The sequence below is a fragment of the Streptopelia decaocto genome (genome assembly GCF_964273445.1).
Source record: "Streptopelia decaocto genome assembly, chromosome: 1".
Taxonomy (NCBI): domain Eukaryota; kingdom Metazoa; phylum Chordata; class Aves; order Columbiformes; family Columbidae; genus Streptopelia; species Streptopelia decaocto.
Window position 1 is genome coordinate 53,520,599 of NC_138663.1, and position 18,935 is coordinate 53,539,533.

The window sequence follows — 18,935 nt, forward strand, 5'->3', positions numbered from 1 at the left end:
AGAACAACATCAGAAGGGAGGAAAAAAAAAACACATTACAAAGAATTAAAAACCATTAGATTTAATCCAAACTTTTTTGTTTAATATACTGGTATAACAGAAATTTTCAAATAATTTTATTTTCTTTAGCAGACGTATGTAAACAGCTCCGTGTTCTCTTCCTTTACCAACTTACGCCTCAGAGTGATAGTCCATTAGTTATTTTAATGGCTCTTTCTGGCTGCCAGCCTGCCCTGCTAGTCTCTGTGCAGAGCCCAGAGCAGACTGTCTCTGCTCTGCAGCTGTACACATGCTAACCTTTACCACGACCCATGAATTAGAGTGATCTTCTGTTCCCTGAAGAACGCACTAAAACAAACTTAAAAATCCATTTGCTCCTTTTCATTACCCTAATTTGACAGGCAGTAAGAGCCCTGAGATTGTTTGTTGAAGGTAATGAAAAGAGCAATGAGAAAGTATGTGGAAAATCCTGTGTTCTGTTAAAATATACTTCTGCATGTATTCTGCACGCCAGAATTTGAGAACTTGCCACAGTAAGCACAATATACATGAGGTCATTTGCTCTACACACTTTCCAGTTTACCTCATTTTCTGTCTTTTTTAATTGAATACAGGTTTTAAATGGCTCTTGCAGAATCAGGTTAAGCAGCGAAGGAAATGCAAAGAGGAGAACAAATAAGGGACAAGCCACATACCTCTGAACAGGCTTCGGAAACACTGCCACAGATTTAAAGTATTAGACAATAAGACTGTTAACCCCGACATATTGAATGTGGACAAGACAGGAGCATCAGCAATAAGGAAAACTGAAGACCTATAAATGCAGGTGCAAAGCAACTGGACCATGGTATAGCTCATTCCAAGCTATCACCAGCAACTCAAACTCTGTTAGTGTGCTATACCGCAAAATGCAATCTTCATTGTAGATTATGCAATTTAGAGTTCATTGTTCTCACCAACGAACTGCACAGCAAAGGTATAATTAATGAACACATTAATCATCCTCCACCGGAAAAAAAAGCTAGAAACAAGATTAAGCTTTAGACCTCCATTTCTTTCTCTGCAATCTGACTTGTAGATTTTAGTGCTCATGGAAGTGACAAAGTAAAAGTACTGATGAAATCTGAAACAGTTCAGCTCCTACACACAGCTCTGTCAAATTCACTGCCAAAACAAAGCATCTGGTTAATGCAGGCTGTGTGCAGGCTACTCTTGATGGAGCAGAAGTCTTGGAAGTGGTTCTTTTTTTCTGCTCTGTTTTGCTTCTGCATGAACTTGGCTCTGTGAACTCAGCTTCTCAGGTGGGTTTGCAATACACGCAAAACAGCAAGTGGGAATTGGGATGGACTTCCAAACTTCGTTTCACTGATGACTAAAGTAAAGGATTTGAGCCAGAGAATAGAGAGCACTAAAATCACCAACTAATCCTTCACATTCAGTTTTTTACATGCAGGAGACAAAAATGCAGGATACAAAACAACCAGAAATATTACTAATATACAGTACAAATCAGCTTCTTCCAGTCCATACAAGGCTTTCCCATGACAAAGCTCATCATTGCAAAGCTTGCACGCATAACATAAATACACATTTTTTAATGTCTACTTATGTCGAAAGGATAAAATATCAATGGGCATATACTTGCTTGAGTATCACTAACGAGCAATAAATTAGAGATATTTAACTGACCTAGAAGCCTTTTTTTGACTGGTTGAAATTCCACTGTGATTAGACTGAGTTGCATATCTGGCTGTGAGACTGTATGAGAAGAAACAGAGAAATTGAATTAAAGAATTTCTTTGAACATGTGTAGAAGGAACACACTTACCAGCACACTATGAGTTAATGAATGCAAATTGAACATGGATAGAAAACACAAATTCACTGACAAAAACATGAAATAATGCAAACATGCAGATTTTTATGAGAGATGCAATGCACAGATTATGAAATAATGGATATTGTTATTCCTTGTCTCATTTGCTAGAAATTGTCTTAGGAATAGACAATGTGGGCAAATTTCCAGTGACTGAATTACTGAAGTCTAGCTCAATTCACACAGAGTACACCTCAAAACTTTGTGCGCCCCCCCCTTTTTTAAAAAAAATCCACTAAAAGTACTAAGCACAAATATACAGCTACTTGTTTCTCCAGCAACCTGAACAGGTTCACAGTCTGGCAGTTAGGAACTAATTTGCGATACCAGAACCAATGTGAACTCAGAAAAATTCCCACTAAAGAAAAGTGACCCTTCCAACAGTAGATCTATATGGAAGAAGCATTCCATTATCATTTTCATTACTGTTACAGCAGCACAGGTCATGTATGTGATGCATTACCAGGCCATGGATTAGAGACTTCATTAGGAAAGCCTTGGCATTTGCTTAGACTCCCAGTTAAATTCCATAAAAAATGCATCTTTGTCTGTTAAAGCATCCAACCAGTATTTCTACAATAGAAGATATGCTGTGCTACAGGGCTAAGAATTATGTATTCCTTTTGACACCCAATAAGGTGTCGTTACTAAACAGTAAATTTATGCTTCTACTTGTTTAGACATTTGTGTATGGGATGTGTCAAAGTTATATCCAAGGTAAGTCCTCCTGCCAGATAACTTCAGTTACTATGTACAGGTGCATCCTTTGGGATCCACACAGCCTAAGGGTACAGACAGGTGCCTAAGCCAGGTGCAGTTACATCAAATTCCTTGTATTCTTAAGGAAGTGACAGAGAACTGAGTAAGCAGAAACTCTGATAGCCAGATATTGCTTTTGTCTCTTACAGTTCTGCAGCTTCCAGCAATTCTGAGTAGCAGCAGAAACCACAACCCTCTAGTCCTGACTTTATAGGCTGGCAGCACTTACAAGAAACACCTGGCGGTATTGAAACTACCAGAGAAGTGTTAAGCAATTTCTGCTAGCCCACTGAAGCAGATAGCCTGAGTGCAGGGTGGATGAGAGAAGCCCTCAAGGGAGAAAGGTCTTCCCATACTGGCACAGCAGTCCCAAAGAGGGGCCAAGGGAAGACACAAACCAAGGGACAATGTGAGACTTGAGTAGGATGCATGATTATTGTTATTTTACCAAATTAAGCCCCAGTAAAGGGTTCAGCATTGTCTCTGTGCCTGCCAATTGTAAATGGCATTTGTGCACACGATGAATATAAGAAATTGTACGAATTCTACAAATTCTGTGGGAATTGTAATAAATTATAGTAGTATCATAATAATTACAGTTTATATATTTGTATCTATCATTAGTATATTGAATTATATTGCATTTGCAGCTATCTTTCTTAATAATGTCTAGACTTGTGATGCAAATAAGACATAGTATAATTGCTGAAGTTGCTACCTTTGTGCCTGGCATTATAGCCCATCTTTTAATCTTCTGCTCGTGTTTTTTTTCAGGATATTTTAAATGAAAGAATCTAGAAATGATTAGTTGGTTATCTGCATTCACTAAACTAACAAGTTTGTGAGAAAAATGGTATGTCAAATAAAAGTGCATTTATGTTGTAAAAGGTAAAATGATACACAGTACAATCAACATTGACAGTGAGCTGGAAAAATTGAGTGAATACAATGCCTGCCATGTCATAGCATTTCTACCTCAAACAACACAATTCCAAAGTAGCTGGAAAGATCAAAAAATGTTTCGAAGTTGTTGATAAGCTAGCTCACAGACAGATGGCACTTTTCCCCCCTTTTTGTTTTTAATAACAATAAATAAATTAAGCACCTATTGGGAAATGCTTGGTAGAATGCTTTCCTTCCACGCCTGTTACCTGGGACTTCATTTATTATCAAACCCATGAAACATCACCTTATTGACTGCTTTCAAGCTTTCCACACTGGCTTGAAAGGCTTTGACAGATGTGTCGATATCAATAAAGCATCATTTCCACTGTGACAGGATAAATTTCTTTTCTAATGTAATGTGACAAATGAAAGGGAAAACCAAAACTTTAACAGCTCATAAACCAGGTTCATCAAGTTCCTAATGACTTGAGGTTTTCCACCTCAATTAGCACTGGATGTGCTGGACCCATTAAAGTTTTGCACAGATGCCTATTTTCCAGCTGCTAGCCCCACTGTCATAGATGTGAACTGCAACACATCTAAAGTCTACCCACTCTTCTAAGTGTATAAACAAACATTTACCTGCTGCCCTCCGTTCTACCAAATAATTGTCTGTGGATAACATCTGGCAGTCAGGAAAACAAACCAAACCAAACCAAAAAAGAAACCCCAAACAAACAAAAAATCTCCCCACCAAAACTGTTTTGCTTAAAACAGTCATTTTTGTGCTTATAGATCCACACAGAGGACCCAGGCCAGGAAAAGTCCTTCTGGCCTCTGGCATCATGCTTAACTCTCCCATTTCACCTAATGCACAGGGGAAGAGCGGGCAATGATCCTGGTTAAGCAAATCCTATTCCAGAAAGGTCAGATGGTATACATACATCTCATCCCAAATCCTTAGAGATCATCTGGACTCTGAAAACTGGATTCCAGCCGGAAATCAAGCCCCCATATTTTTTCTTGCAAAGCAAGGAAACACTAGTCTATGCAATAGATACAAAATGGTGACACTGGGTAATTTCTGTTGCTGCTCCTTTAGTTAAATGCCATGAGAAAATGGAATAAATTTGCTGAGACTACCAGAAAGGCAGTTCAGCACAGAGGTAGCTGTGGTAGTATCGAGAAGGAAGCTACAGAGATATTAAAGATTGTCCTAACCCTGTGGTTCTGACAGGGAACACCAGAGCTGTACTATAGCCATGCTGGTTGCAGGAACCAGGACTCTGTGCTGCATCATGTGGGCGTGCAATATAGGCTCCTATAAGAAATATGAGTTACGATACTAAAGGTTCTTAAATGCCCTCCCTCTGAAAGTGAAATGGAATATTCAGTTGAAATGGGGAAATAAGAACAAAGAAGATGAAGAGGGAAGGCAAGTGACTGCTCGACACTGGACTGACATGCCAGAAAGCCAGTCTCGCTGCTATACAAATAGCACAGCATGTCAGGAAAGAAACAGCACCTTGCAAGTGTATATACCATGTAAAGCTGCAGGACGGAGCTCTTATAAACCTGGAGACAGAGTATGAATCAAGCTGAAAATATTTTAACTTCCTTCCCCAAAAGGTAATCCACGCAGTATCACCCTGAATATAATCCATTTTTCATTAACTGTCTTTTGGAAGATCAAAAAGGATCATGTTACGTCATATTGACATTTTCCTATAATATTGAGTTGCATGATAGTTCTGAAATGCCAGCTAGGTGATCTGTTAAAATTAGACAGAAAGCAAGGGGGTTTGTAGTATGTAACTAAAGTCTTTCTACCTTACTGGCATACCTGAATTTGAATATGTTGTTTATCTTATAAAGTGCATTTCTATCATGAGGATGATTGAACTCTGGGACGGTTTGAGATTTTTCTACTAGAATAATTCCCTGATTAAAAAACAAACAAATGAACAAACAAACAACAAAAACAACCTCCCCCCCCAAAAATAAAAAAAAACCCCATAACAAAAACCAAACAAACATAAAAACAAACAAAACCAAACCCACCACCCAAAGCCCCCCAGATTAAAAGGGATGAATCTGAAATGGAAAAAATTCCCCAGAGATCTTGATTGTTCTGTACACAATTTCTATTTATTTATTTATTTACTTATTTAACAAACTCCTTGACTACATACTTCTCATCAGTCTGCTTGGCAAAATGGATGACAGATAATATTTTAAGGTTCACCTGGCTCCGGATCCCAAGCCTGCCTGGAGAGATGCCACAGGAAACAAATTTTTCCAGACTCCTCACTATACCAAACAGTCTGGGCAGCAAAAAGATCCCTGACTCCTCCAACAGACAGCCAGGGAAGACGGAGGAGGTAACCAAAGTCCCTGAATTTTCCCATAAGCAATATTTTTGAGATATTTCTTTTGCCTTTTTAACCCAGTCCCAGTGAATGAATATATGCTTATGTCCACACATCTCAATCTATCTACATATTAATATTAATGTTAATTTATAACTAAATCTTATATATGTATGTGCATTTTATAGCTATATCAATATTTTATATTTTATAGATGTATAATATATATATATATATAACACAGGAACACACATTTATTTTATCATTCACATGAGGAAATGTCTATGGCTCGTAGTTCTAGCTGAGACCATGTCATCTGTTCCATATTAGGTGGACATTTCTCCTTTCTGCCTTTTGAACTTCTGTCAACTCATACAAGAAGTCTGTCTCCAATTGATTCACGCTTGGAGATAGAAGTAAAATTGTGTTTTCAGTGCTTTCCTGTTGTTCACAGCTCATAAACCAAAACTCAGATAACCCAGTATTGCATCAAAGTTTATGTTCTCGCAGAATACAGTGACTTGTAATAAGAATCAATCACCAACCACTGTGATCCACCCTGGTGCCAGTATTTGTTCTATATGTATTTTGTAGAATTTAATGAAAAAGTATTTGAAATCATAAGATTAAAGAAACAAAAACCATATCAACTAAGTCATAAATGTGTTACTTAGCTACTGTGCTTAGCCTGAACTGTAATTTGCCTTAAGTAGTCCAATCAATCTTTTAAAAAACATTATTTTTTCTGAACAAGTCAGACAAGTAGATAACTGTATGCTGCCAGAACCAGGACTACGCCTTTAGAGACCAACCATACCCTTTTGTGACCTTATCTCCATAGCATTTATGATCTTGCACTAGAACAGCATCATATCAGGTGATGTGCACAGTAATGTATGCCACTATTCTGCTTCAGTCTGATAGAATAAGTCTGTAACAAAGTTTTCACCTAGAGAGAATGGAAAAGGGGTTACCAGAAAGCCTGAGGCTGGCACATTTTCAAACCTACACTCACTGTCTTTTGAACCCTTTCAGAGGTTTCCAGAAAAAAACACATTCTAAAGTATAGATGAGATTCCTATAAACCTACATCAGTCAAACAATTAAGACATATTTAGGGCTGTTCTTATGTAAAGTATTAAAGTACATGCATGTGCATTCTGTTGGGTCTCCCCATCGACTGTAAAACAGTAAAGAGCTAAGCAATGCAAAAAACTTACAAAACCTTCTACCAAAGTTTTATCTATGTTCCCATAAGCGTTTTCAAGCAAGCAGATCAAAACACAAATGTATACATAAGTGATTTTCCTAAGTGGCTAATTTATCTCTTGTGAGATGAATTTAAAATACAACAAAAGCCCATTTTTTTAACTTCTATTTTAATCCATTTTCCATGGGCACTAATTGTTATAAACAGCACTGTCTGTGCTTCTTTGGAAGTGTAAGGATTTGTAAATTTTATTTTTGGTCAATGAAGAGAGAAAGTCATCTTCTCCATAGCAGCTGCAAAGTGTACTGTTAGTTCATTGACTAATATCTGCAAAACAACAGTATGTAGAATATCATGTTTGTTGCCCAATCTGTGAAAATATTAACAGATCGAAGTTCGTAAAAAAGACTGACAGTAGCAAAGAAAGTAGCAGTACGTATATAAAACTATGACTTAAGTGAAAGCAAGAATGCAAAGAAAAGACTGAGTCACACACTGCTATCAAGGGATCAATCGAGGAATAAATAGGAATAAGGAAAGAACATTTTGCTTCAGAACAGGTGAGAAAATTAATCATAGGACAAAAGAAAGAACAAAGACCGTAATAGTTCATTATGGGTGCCATTGAACTTTACATTTATTTAAGTTCTATTTGCCATATACATTAAATTATAGACAACCTCAGATGTTTGTAATTCATCAGACTTAAACAGGTAGAAGACCTGGGAAAGGAAATAAATGCTTGGTCACTTTTTTAACAGAACTCATTTTCAGAGAATGAGAAGAATTAATGAATCTGTATGGAGAATGAGGGTAGAGCAACAAAGTATGCCTGAAGGGAAAATAACTACATTATAAAGCTTCTGTTCCTTCAGAAAGAAATGTATATAAAGTTGGATTAAAATGCTAGAAGGATGATGGAACTCTATTAAATTCTACACGCTCTGGCTTAGCAACAGTGAAAATTATGGCCACAGTACATAAAAACTGAAGTATATAAAGTAATGAGTGGCAATGGAGACAAGTGCAAGACAATGAGAATATCTGAAATGCACAAGATGAAAATTGTTGCTAAACTGAATTAAAACACTTTTTGGAAAATTTAAAGGATAGCAAGAAGTGATGAAAGTCACATTTTGAAATGCAAACAGAACAAGAGGCAGAGAAAGAATATCATTGTGGAGCAGAAGGCAGAACTAATTTATAAAAAGGAGAAATCAGTATAACTCTGTGTCACAGGTTCTTCAGGAAAGTGTTCAGACAAACTTTGGGCATTTTGCAGAGAGGAAGGATTGTGCAACATACTAAATAACACATAACCAGTAAAATACAGGTTTTTCAGGATCCAGCCCACAGAAGTACATAAGAAAGTAAGACACAGAAGCGGTTTCTGAGAAGCTGGTAGTGAAAATATTAAATAAGAAATATTAAGAAAAATCCTTAAAACCTATAGAGAGGCTATAAAATGCTTTATATTTTTCATGTTTATAATGTCTATCTAGTATGTGCTATAGTATCCTATGGCTATAGAAAAGACCATTTGTTTTAGAAACTGAAAGCTGTGGGTTTTTGGTTTTTGTTTATTTTCCTCATGTTAAGCTTAAGAAATATTATGACTTCTTATATTAGAAAAGATGGATATGGGTGAGAAGTATGTGAAAAATGCATTCTTGCTATTGCTTTGTTCTGCCTTTTCTGTATGAACATAGTTAAAAAGGCTGGTCATTTGTCATTATGAAAAAGTAACCCTTTTGTGTATGGTAATTTCCAAGTCTCAAATGCAACGGAGGTAAGTATTATGAAACTTGAAATAGTGCTGATGCATTTTTGCAATACGTTTCAAAATATAGCCAAATTTTAGAAAAAAATTAAAATAATTACTAATGAAACTGTAATATTAATATGTAGGAGTTACTTGGACTCGTACTTTAGTTACTTGGACTTCAGGACAATTACAATGAAAGAACTTCCTTCTTGAAGTTCCTTTCACTGGGAAACATGAAAACTGTAATAATCATGTCTTTGGGGTGTAGAACAAAATGGGGCCCAGACTGGTTTTCGAGATAGAAAGATAGCTCAGTTAAAGTAAAATTAAATCCCTAAGGCCCATTTGAAGGTCAGCGGCTGCAGCTCCTGGTGCAATCACATTAAGCAATTCACTCTGTGTTACCTCCCTGACTCATAAAAATACACCAGATGAGGCTAATAGCAGTTTGTTCACTCAGACCCTTATTAGGAAAAGAGAAAACAGAAAGAAGACAAAAAACTTTTTCCTAATTTTTCTTCTTTGCAGTCTTTAGCTAATGAATCTGTACTGGGGAAAAGCAGGAATTACCTGTTTCCCTTAAAACCACGTGACTAGCAATGGCAGGAGCTAAGGACAGCAAGGAGACTTAGTTCATTACTTTCCTTTCTGTTAACCAAAGAAGGCATGTGACTATTGATGCATTCCATATTTTAGCCTATGTCAATGCAGTGTACTTGGTGCAGACTGTTAAGGTCATATTTTTAAGTCTTGAGAACCTTGAAACAAAGGCCTTTTTCTAAACTGAGAGTGGTGTAACCAAGGTTCGCATAGGCATTGCCAATATTCTGGCATGGATCTATTTAAATTCATAATCATAACCACTACATTTGCATTACTGTATTTCACACAGCATAAGCTGTTTGTCAAATATATTTCATTTTTTCCCTAGTACTTCTTAGCAGGAGGCAACATGAAACCTAGATCACTGCAGTAGTTATATATGCAACTGCCTGTAGAAATCAGCTACCTAACTTTGTTTATGCGCCTAGGAAAACCAGGGTACTCTTTTAATATAACTTATTTAACAAAATCCATCTGGACCTCAAGCTGTGCTCATCATTCCTGTACGTGATAAAATAGTTTGTCCATCTTGGGGAATTTTGCTGACAGCTTACTGAAACTGGTTACTGCCTAATCCATAAATGAGACAGAAATTCTTTCATCCACATGTGTTTTCTCTTAGTATCTGGGTGGCTGAGAGATCATCACTGCAGAAAGTTTAGATGTATTGCTGTGATAATGGAATCCACTAGCAAAGCAAAGCATAAAAATATAATGTAACCATTGTTGTCATCTATCTGTACTGACAGATAGGAATAAGGCCACCAGCACTGTATTTTCTCAACTAAATCTTAAAGCAGCAACAAAGTCATAACTAAAGAGTGAAGTGCCTACCTCAGAATTTGAAGTATTCAATTCCCACAGCTAAGCATATAGGAAATTTTAGGACAAAAGAAATCAGAAATCACATCTAAAACCATTGTTTCCCTCAGGTTATGGTTTATTATTTACTGTAGATTTTTCCACTAATCTTCTAAAGGATTTTACAAGTCTTTATATTTAGTGGTACAATATTATAATCATCCATAAATAAAGCATAGTCTTTGCAATGAAATTTCATTTACTATAAATCAACTTCCTTCATTCTTTTTACATTTAATTTGAAATGTTGCTGTTGGCCCTAGGATTAGATAGGCCAATGATACTCTTTCAGATGCAGAATCTTGCTCCTCTTCTGTGTGCACAATTTTCACAATTGTAAGCTTGGTTATTGATAGATTACATGGGATTAGAACTGGTAAAGTGTTGTTACACTGACCAATTTAAGATAACTTTGTTAGGAGCCTGCACTGGAAAATCCATCATCCTCCTATCCAAACCTTACAGGGAGAGAGGCTCCTCCAGAAATCATTTTAATTACATTCCGAATCCGTGTTTTCTCCTGTAGGAGACATAGACTACACAGTCATGCAAGGACAACTAGCCTCCCACTTCGGCACAAACCTAATCATGTCATTCTCGTGATACTCAGATTATAACCTTCCCCTGGGGCTTCTGTTTGTTTACCATATAAAAACAACCTGGCTATGAAAGCTGTAGAGTTCTAATATCACTTTTTGTGACTGTTTCAGCTTTTGTTGACAAAGGGACCAAACAATCTCTCATTGAGGTTGATACTAAAGTATGTTGGCTTCAGTGATGTGTAGAATGCACTCAGACCCAGTAATGATCACAGACATTGATCATTATTGAGGACATCATAACCTGGGAATCAGAGTGAGAGTACATTCATTGTCATCATCATCATAAGGACACTCACTCTCTTAGGAGAGTGAGACACTAGCCCTGTACACACAAAACTTCCTTGGTCTTCAGCACCGCCTGAATGCTACCACTTGTATATATCCTGAACATCTCCTGTATGACTTCTAAGAGGTGTTTTCCTCTCCCATGTATAATCCATATTTCTCTCTGAAGCAGGGGAGAGCATCACCTTTTCATAGTTGTTTAATAAAGCACACACAATGGCTTTTTACCTCCTAGGAATCAAGTTGAAATTAAGCAATATGTTTACTAAACCTTATCTGAAAGCAACAAAGAAGATAACTTTTCTGATGGAATAATCTAACCTAAAGTAACTGCAATCATGGAGACATAGGCTTAAATCACAACAAGAAATGGGATTGCTTACTGAACATTTTGAGAAAGTACGAAGACTATAAAAAGTATCCACATTTTTCAGTGTATATACTTTGGTTTTATATGTTTGCACACATACAAATGTGCATATCAAATGCACTTAAATGTATACAGTGCCTCAAAAAGACAGCTTTATTTCTCAGGTGTCTAACATGATAGAAATAGAAGAGTCTTCCAGTAAAATAAAATACTCATATTTATCAGAAAATAATATTCACATTACACTTGAAAATTTACTCTAATTGGGTTTGAAGATTTTTGCCTGTATTGTATAAAGGTGAACATGCTATTCAGGTGTTCAACACTATATTCTTTATGTGGCTTCTGCAATAATAATAAGATATTTTTTCTTGTTCCTCTCAAAAACCTGAAAGAAGTAATAGAGGATCACAGACCAAGTTAATGGAAAATAATCTCTGTTGTGTGCATTTGACAAAACAATTTTTCCAGCATATACACCATTAAAATTTGCTGCCTTCAGGTTTCTACATGCCAACTCTTTTCACAGTATAAAATGTGAGAAAACAGAAAATATTAAGAATTTTTAAAAGCATATTCAGAACAGCAATAGGCTAATAAAGATAGGTATAGCTGCACAGTGAAATAATAAATTGCCTTGAAGATTAACATCCACTATGAAAGGGTAAAATAGCTTGTTTTATCACTACTACTTCCAAAAAAAAGTAACATTATTCTATTATTGTTAGTAGTTAGATTAGCTATTGAGTTAACAATTTCACATGGAAAAAGCGAAAAATGTAACATTATTACGGACCTTAGACTTTATCACTTTACAATACTCTTTGTTCAATGACAGAGAAAGGTTTAAGTATCTGTATGAAACAACTTTTGCCAAAAGTATCTGAAGTCTCAAATGTGCTGCAGTCTTATGAGTTTCTTAGGACCTTCTAATCATGAACTCCTATCCCGTAAATCAGTCAGTCATGTTGGTTTCTTCTGTAATTACTGCTGAGACACAGTTGCCATGAAAGCAATCATATCATCAAAATCAGTCTTGGGAGTGATGTAAGCTACCTGTCAACATTTCTGATCATAAAAGGAAGGCAAGATGCAAGACGAATCCCATCAAAGACATCTTTTCTTCTTTAATTTCATAGTTTTCCTTCTTTCTAAACAGCTTAAAACTAAAAAGCTGTTTGGGAAATCTTTTTCATTAAATTAAATGACTGGCATGAAAAGAAGGGTTGCTAAGTCTACCACAGAGTTCATGTCAATGTATACTTGTATATGCCCATCTATTTGTAAAAAACCTGGTTTCATTTTTCTTAGAAGGGGACTAATTTTTCTTAGAAGGGGACTAATTTCCTAATATTACTTCAAAACAGTGACAAATGAAAATGCCAATTAGTATTAAAAAAATCTGTATTTCTGTTTGCTTCTAAGTCCTGGAGCTCCTTGTTTTGCTAGAAGGTCAGAATACTAGATGTAGATGCAGCAAAAGGTAGAAATCTTTCATACAGAGGAAAGCTTTTAGAAGTAGGGACCTTTCTTTATCCTTAAAGGTTTTACTGAAAAACATACAGATAGAGGAAATCATTCTCTCAGGCAGTACAGAAGTTTATGGTGACATATGCTGAACTTCTGTGTATGTGAAAGCAAACAGAAAAAATGTTTCTTTCAATTTACAAACAGGAAACAATGAAGATGGTATCAATCTCAGTGTAATAATATTTTACACAGAAATATTTTGTAGCTGAAACATAGCTATGAATAGAAATTTAATTAAAGAATGAAAAAATTTTAAACTCGTGTTATTAAAGTAGGATACTAAAGCACACTGCTGGACATGGAAAAGTTGTTAAACCAGCCTTAGATGTCACTTTGCAAAGGCATGAATGCTCCAGTTCTGGACATGGAATTTCCTCCTGATGAAGTATATTTAAACATCGCAAAATGGAAGAGTAGGAAAAGGCAACGAAGGACTATGATATCCTGGGAAACTACGATGAAAAGAAACCTTTATTAAAACTTCATCTCCTCTTTGCCTACCATTCCTGAGCAGACAAAGGACTAGTGTGCAATTGCTGTCTTCCAAATAGTAAACAACTGCTTTGCTCCAAGCTTTTTAAGATTAACAGAATTCCTTGCAATAGTGTTGATGCATAAAGGAACATGGTAACTATATTTTTATTAAAAATTCACCATGGGCAAATTAGAAAAACAGGAAATGTTTCAGTTCTTTTACTAAATTATGAGCAAAAAGCAATAACCAAAGGTATTTACATGAAGCTGGCTATGCCCTTAATTCCACTGATTAAAGTAATGAACACTTGTAGACCTTCATTCAAAGTGTCTTCCTTAGGATAAGGAAAACAATTTCTGTATAACAAGATGTTATTGCCCCTTATGCAGTATTAAATATCCTTCAGAAAGCAGAAATTCAACTTCAGAAAATGTTGAAAGTGGTCAGATTCTTCTAGGATCACACCATAATTTCTTAGATCACACTTCAATAGTAAATTTCACAGACAAATCATTCAAAGACATTACTTTTCAGTAGCAGAGAAAAAAAATGCATTTCACATTGTAATGCCCAAAGCAAACACAAATGGATCTCATTTTTTGTATCAAATGAGGTAACTAAAATGGCATCAGCAACATTGTCCTATAAACATATTTTCACACCTTTCCTACTTTCAAGAAAATGGTTTCTATCAGGCTGAAGTGTGAAAAGTTTTCTCAGCTGAAGAAGTGTTTATTATAAACATGGAAGGGTAATTTAGATTTGAGTGGACTTGAAAGCCAAAATTTCTTTATTGAAGTCTGATACTTTTAATCCATCCTATTAATAGGTTATTGATTTATCACATTCTAGACATACAATTGTGCGGTAAGTATGCAAAAAATTTTAAACATGCAAACAAAAATATCACACAAGTATTAAACCCAACACAGTAGTATATAAAGCTCTTCAGTAAACTACACTTTGCATAGTTCTACATGTGAATGGCTTTTTTTTAACTTCCTGAATAAAGTATACATTGCTAATACTCTTTCCATTTAAATAGGTATTTGCATTTAAAACTGATTTTTTCGTCCAGTAAGCAACTACCTTCTAAAAATGTAGTTTCGGCTTCAGCCTGAAAGCAATTCAGCATTTAAGGATTCTGCCAAGTGCTTTGCTGTCCTAAAACTAAACCATAAACTGGTCACTTAAAATAAACAACTAGATTGAGGCCATTTCTCCTCCCTTTTAAAAAACATCCAAATAGACTTAGGCACTCAAAACCAGAATGAATGCAGATGCAAACAGTTTATAACAAATGAAATTAATTGTTGTGCCTTTTCCCCATGTATTTTGCTATTCATTTGAACTTGTTCATTTAGATATAGAACTGTGTATGTGAGGAAAACATGAAAATAGCTGGTATACTAACCTCAGGGTTTGCTTAATGTGCAAAGGATGGTACAATCAACAATAAAGAGTAATAATGCCTTAAAATTAATTTAAAGTTGAAGTAAATTTAATTGGCCATTCTCTCTGCTTTCTCTCTAGCTCTACTCCCAAGAAGTGCAAGCTTAATACCAAACAAATATTTAAGATATTTTTTTTCCTACATCCATTGCAAAAATAGCTTAAAAAAAGGAAAAATCCAGTCTTTTAAAATAACCATTTTTTTTCATTCAATTTTGCATCATTTTTAACAGACAAACGAAGAATCTTTTACACCTGAGAAAATTAACTTTTTAACCTACCTTGACTGCATATCTTGGTGTGTTTTGGACTGGCTGATTTCAGCTGGAGATGAAGGGACTTGTTGTTGTAGCTCCACCAAAGACTGGTAGTACTGTTGCTGATGATGTTGCTGCTGTTTGTACCGAGACAAACTGAAAAACAGCCCTAAAATGGCTTTCAAATTTCCATTCCTTATTTCTATTTAAAAAAAGAAGGAAAAAGAAGTGAAAACACTGTGGGTTTAGACTTCAGTTTTGTAACAATTTTACATTAAAACATCTCTGTACATACCTAGAGCTATATGTGTTTATGCCTTATATCTCTTAATTTATCTCTAATATCAGGGTTATGTTAAGTATCACTGATACTTTATTGATTGTTATAATCTTTGCTTATTTAGGTATCATTGTTGCAATAAACACATATCTTGATAACGTTGTCATGATTAAGTCATATGTACATGGCCATAAAGAAGAGCACACCAAAGCTTAACATACGTGATCTGAAATGAGTATTCCTGCCTCAGTACAGCACAAATATTCCCAGTAAGCAGAAGGGCATTCAGAAAAATCTGAAATCTTTCTGGCCTTAGGTACACGTCCCTTCTACCTCATGCATTTAAATTACTCTTGCTTTTTGGGCACATTCTGTGCATGCAGGGAGTAAGCGATGACTTTTAGAAAAATCAGAAAGAGGAGATGATGACAGTCCTGTGGATGAGCACATTTATATTCACAAGACCTTGCAAGGAACATGAGAGAAGCAGATCAATGGAAAATTCCTATTAAAAAGGTGACCATAGGGTTTATAATTACATCTTTGAACTTTCCCAATTTCATTAATGTCTAGCTTTCTATTTTACACTGCTATTACTACCGATCAACGAAGACTTTAAAACTACAGCTTTCACATGAGTTTGAAGTAGCTACCCATCTGACATTCTGGTAAGCCACTACAGCATTCTCAAGTCTCCTATTCCTTTCTTAGTCTTTCCTCGGACTGAGATGAAGGTTTAAAACGATGATGTTATCATTTGCTCATAAAGCATCTCTGTGTCAGAAAAAGAAGCCTCAGGAGGCTCTAATGAAATCATCTGCAGCACTTAGGTCTGTTCATAACCTCATTATTAATTTTCTTTGGCACTGAACTTCTCGTGAAATTTTTTCATTAGGCCTGTGGCCTTGTAACCTAACATGCAGCAATCCAAAATTTCTGCCTTCCCTGCAAATCTAAATACTGAGCTGTATATGTCACACAGCCATTCGTAAATAATGTTTCAAGCAGAATTTATAATCAATGACTGCCATATTTATGTCCTTTAAACCACATTAACTTCCTTTCAATATGATTAAATGAAATATTACTACATACACTACCAAGGCAGCAAACGCTGGAGCTGTTATGCTTTCAACCCTTTTCTTCAAAAGCAAACAACATCCTGGACACTGGAACATACTTTGCAAAATGAAAATGTTTCAAGTATCCATACTTTCTCATCTTCCCTATGAAGTTCCTTCAGGATATTTGATTTCCCATGAGACGACCAGAGATAGGCAGAAGAACTTTATCAGAATTAGAAAGCTTTTCAAGCAACAAGGACTTTTGTAGTCACATTGGTTTCAAGGCAGATCATTACGAAGAAGCACATAAAACCTATATCTAAAAGTTCCTTTAAAATACCCAATAAACACACCTAAGTATCCAAGTATCTTCAAGCTGCTCTCATTCTTTTTATTTTTTCTGATTGTGATACTAGTTTATATATTGCTATACTTTTGCATCACAATGCTCAGAAAAATAAACCTTTGTTTGTTAAATCCCACTCATCATGTTTTATATAAAATTTCATGATTTTGTGTTAAACTGTTTCTTCCTAGTTCTAATGTTATCAGGTTTGAACTTCTTTTTCTTTCCGACTTTTATACAAGTAAGGGTTGGAAGATTTCTCTTCAACAGAAAAAATCCAGAATCTTCTAATATCTACTAAACACTTACAGGGAAAAGGAGAAGAGTGTTTTTCTTTATAGTAACTGTCTTAGTATTTCTCATTTGAGTTCTCCAGTAGAGATTCTGCAGTCAAGATATGAAAATTACTTTTGTTCTAGACCTCCTTGCTCAACTGTCAAAATGAGGTGGGAAACTTGTTGCGATCTTCAGTCCTTGTTAAGCTCATGGTTTACTGTTCATGAAACTGCTAATTAATAAATCACTCTGTAGTAACAAGATATATTTCCCAAAGCCGCTTACAAGAAACAAAGTTATGGTTTCTGAACTGAATGGATTTTAAATATAAATTTTCTGACAAAATACTATGCAGGTAACTTGACAATTTAATTATTAAAAAGTCTATTTTTCTCAATTTCTTCTCAAGATACATTGTAATATTCAAGATTGTACATGCTGAAAACGGTATATTTAAGGGAATCACACTTCAGTGACAACTTGCACTCACATCACTATAAAGTTATTAGAGGACTTACGCTAGATTAATGACTAACTGCAAACCGGCAAAACTAATTTCAAATCTTACTTCAGAATTCAAGGTCTGACATTAAAATTTGGTTTTGAAAATTAATGGAAGTTTTTAAAAATAGTCTTTGCATTTAACAATATGTAGCATTATTGCTTTTAGTAGTATTTGAACTTAATGTTATACAGTTCAAGATTATATAGTAGTATAAATTATTTCCTAAAGCAAAACAAAGCTATGAATATAGGAGGTTATTACAGAATGCACTCATATGTTGATTTAACAATTTATAGAAAGCAAGTGTTATGTGCTGTGTCATGGTATTAAACAATGCAGAGTATTTTCATGAAATATATTAATTCTATTCACACATTTGATTGTTATTTCATATGCAAGTAAAAATAGGCTACACTAGAACTTTCAAGTTCCAAACAGCTTTGAGTGAAAAATAACATGTAAATGTTCGATATTTTCTTTCATCAGCATATACAGAGGTTCTTTTAAATCACTTAAGGATCTTTCCATAAGTTGACAAAGGGAATAGACAGTACACACTGTGGACATGTTACACTTTTGCTAAGGTACTGGAAAGGTGAAGATCATGAAAGATAAGTATTTTGAGTTAATTTCAAAATCAAACACTGGTTAATATTCAATATACTGAAATTATCATTTCTAAAAAAAAAAAAATCTCTCTCTAGCTTTTATTTGTACTATAAGCAAAATTAAAATATAGGATCACATCTTATTAAAACCTATTGTCTTTAGCTGTCACCAAGATCAGAGGGATTTTGAAGGTGCACAGCACCTTGCAGAACTGCTTAATTTCTTACAGGACAAATGTTTGTATACATTTTATTAATTTACAAGATAAAGTATCCACCTTACTTAATTTTACATTACTAAGGCAAATATTACATACTAATGATTACAACAGACATTTTGATGAATTTGATTTGATGTATTTATTTAATTAGTTGTAACCACATTAGGCAGTCACTTGAGGTGAATAATACAACAAGAAGGGCTATAATATAGGCAGCAAAACCTTTCAGTCTTAATATGTGACATCAAAGGAATAGTATAATTTTCAGACTCATCCTGCCGGCATTACTACTAATAATATGCTTTAAAAAATAGTCTTCACTGCATTTACTTAACT

At 35.1% G+C, this 18,935-nt stretch overlaps 1 protein-coding gene across 6 annotated transcripts in view; it reads right to left on the reverse strand.

Annotated features, from left to right (window-relative positions):
* NAV3 (neuron navigator 3) overlaps positions 1–18,935 on the reverse strand; it is a 268,312-nt gene that overhangs the window by 144,630 nt on the left and 104,747 nt on the right. For all 6 annotated transcript variants that reach the window (XM_082055777.1, XM_082055776.1, XM_082055774.1 and 3 more), the window contains 2 exons: positions 15,324–15,501; positions 1,690–1,758 (listed from right to left, as the gene is read on the reverse strand). In XM_082055777.1, coding sequence (XP_081911903.1) covers positions 1,690–1,758; positions 15,324–15,501 — 247 coding nt within the window. The remainder of the gene's footprint in view (positions 1–1,689; positions 1,759–15,323; positions 15,502–18,935) is intronic.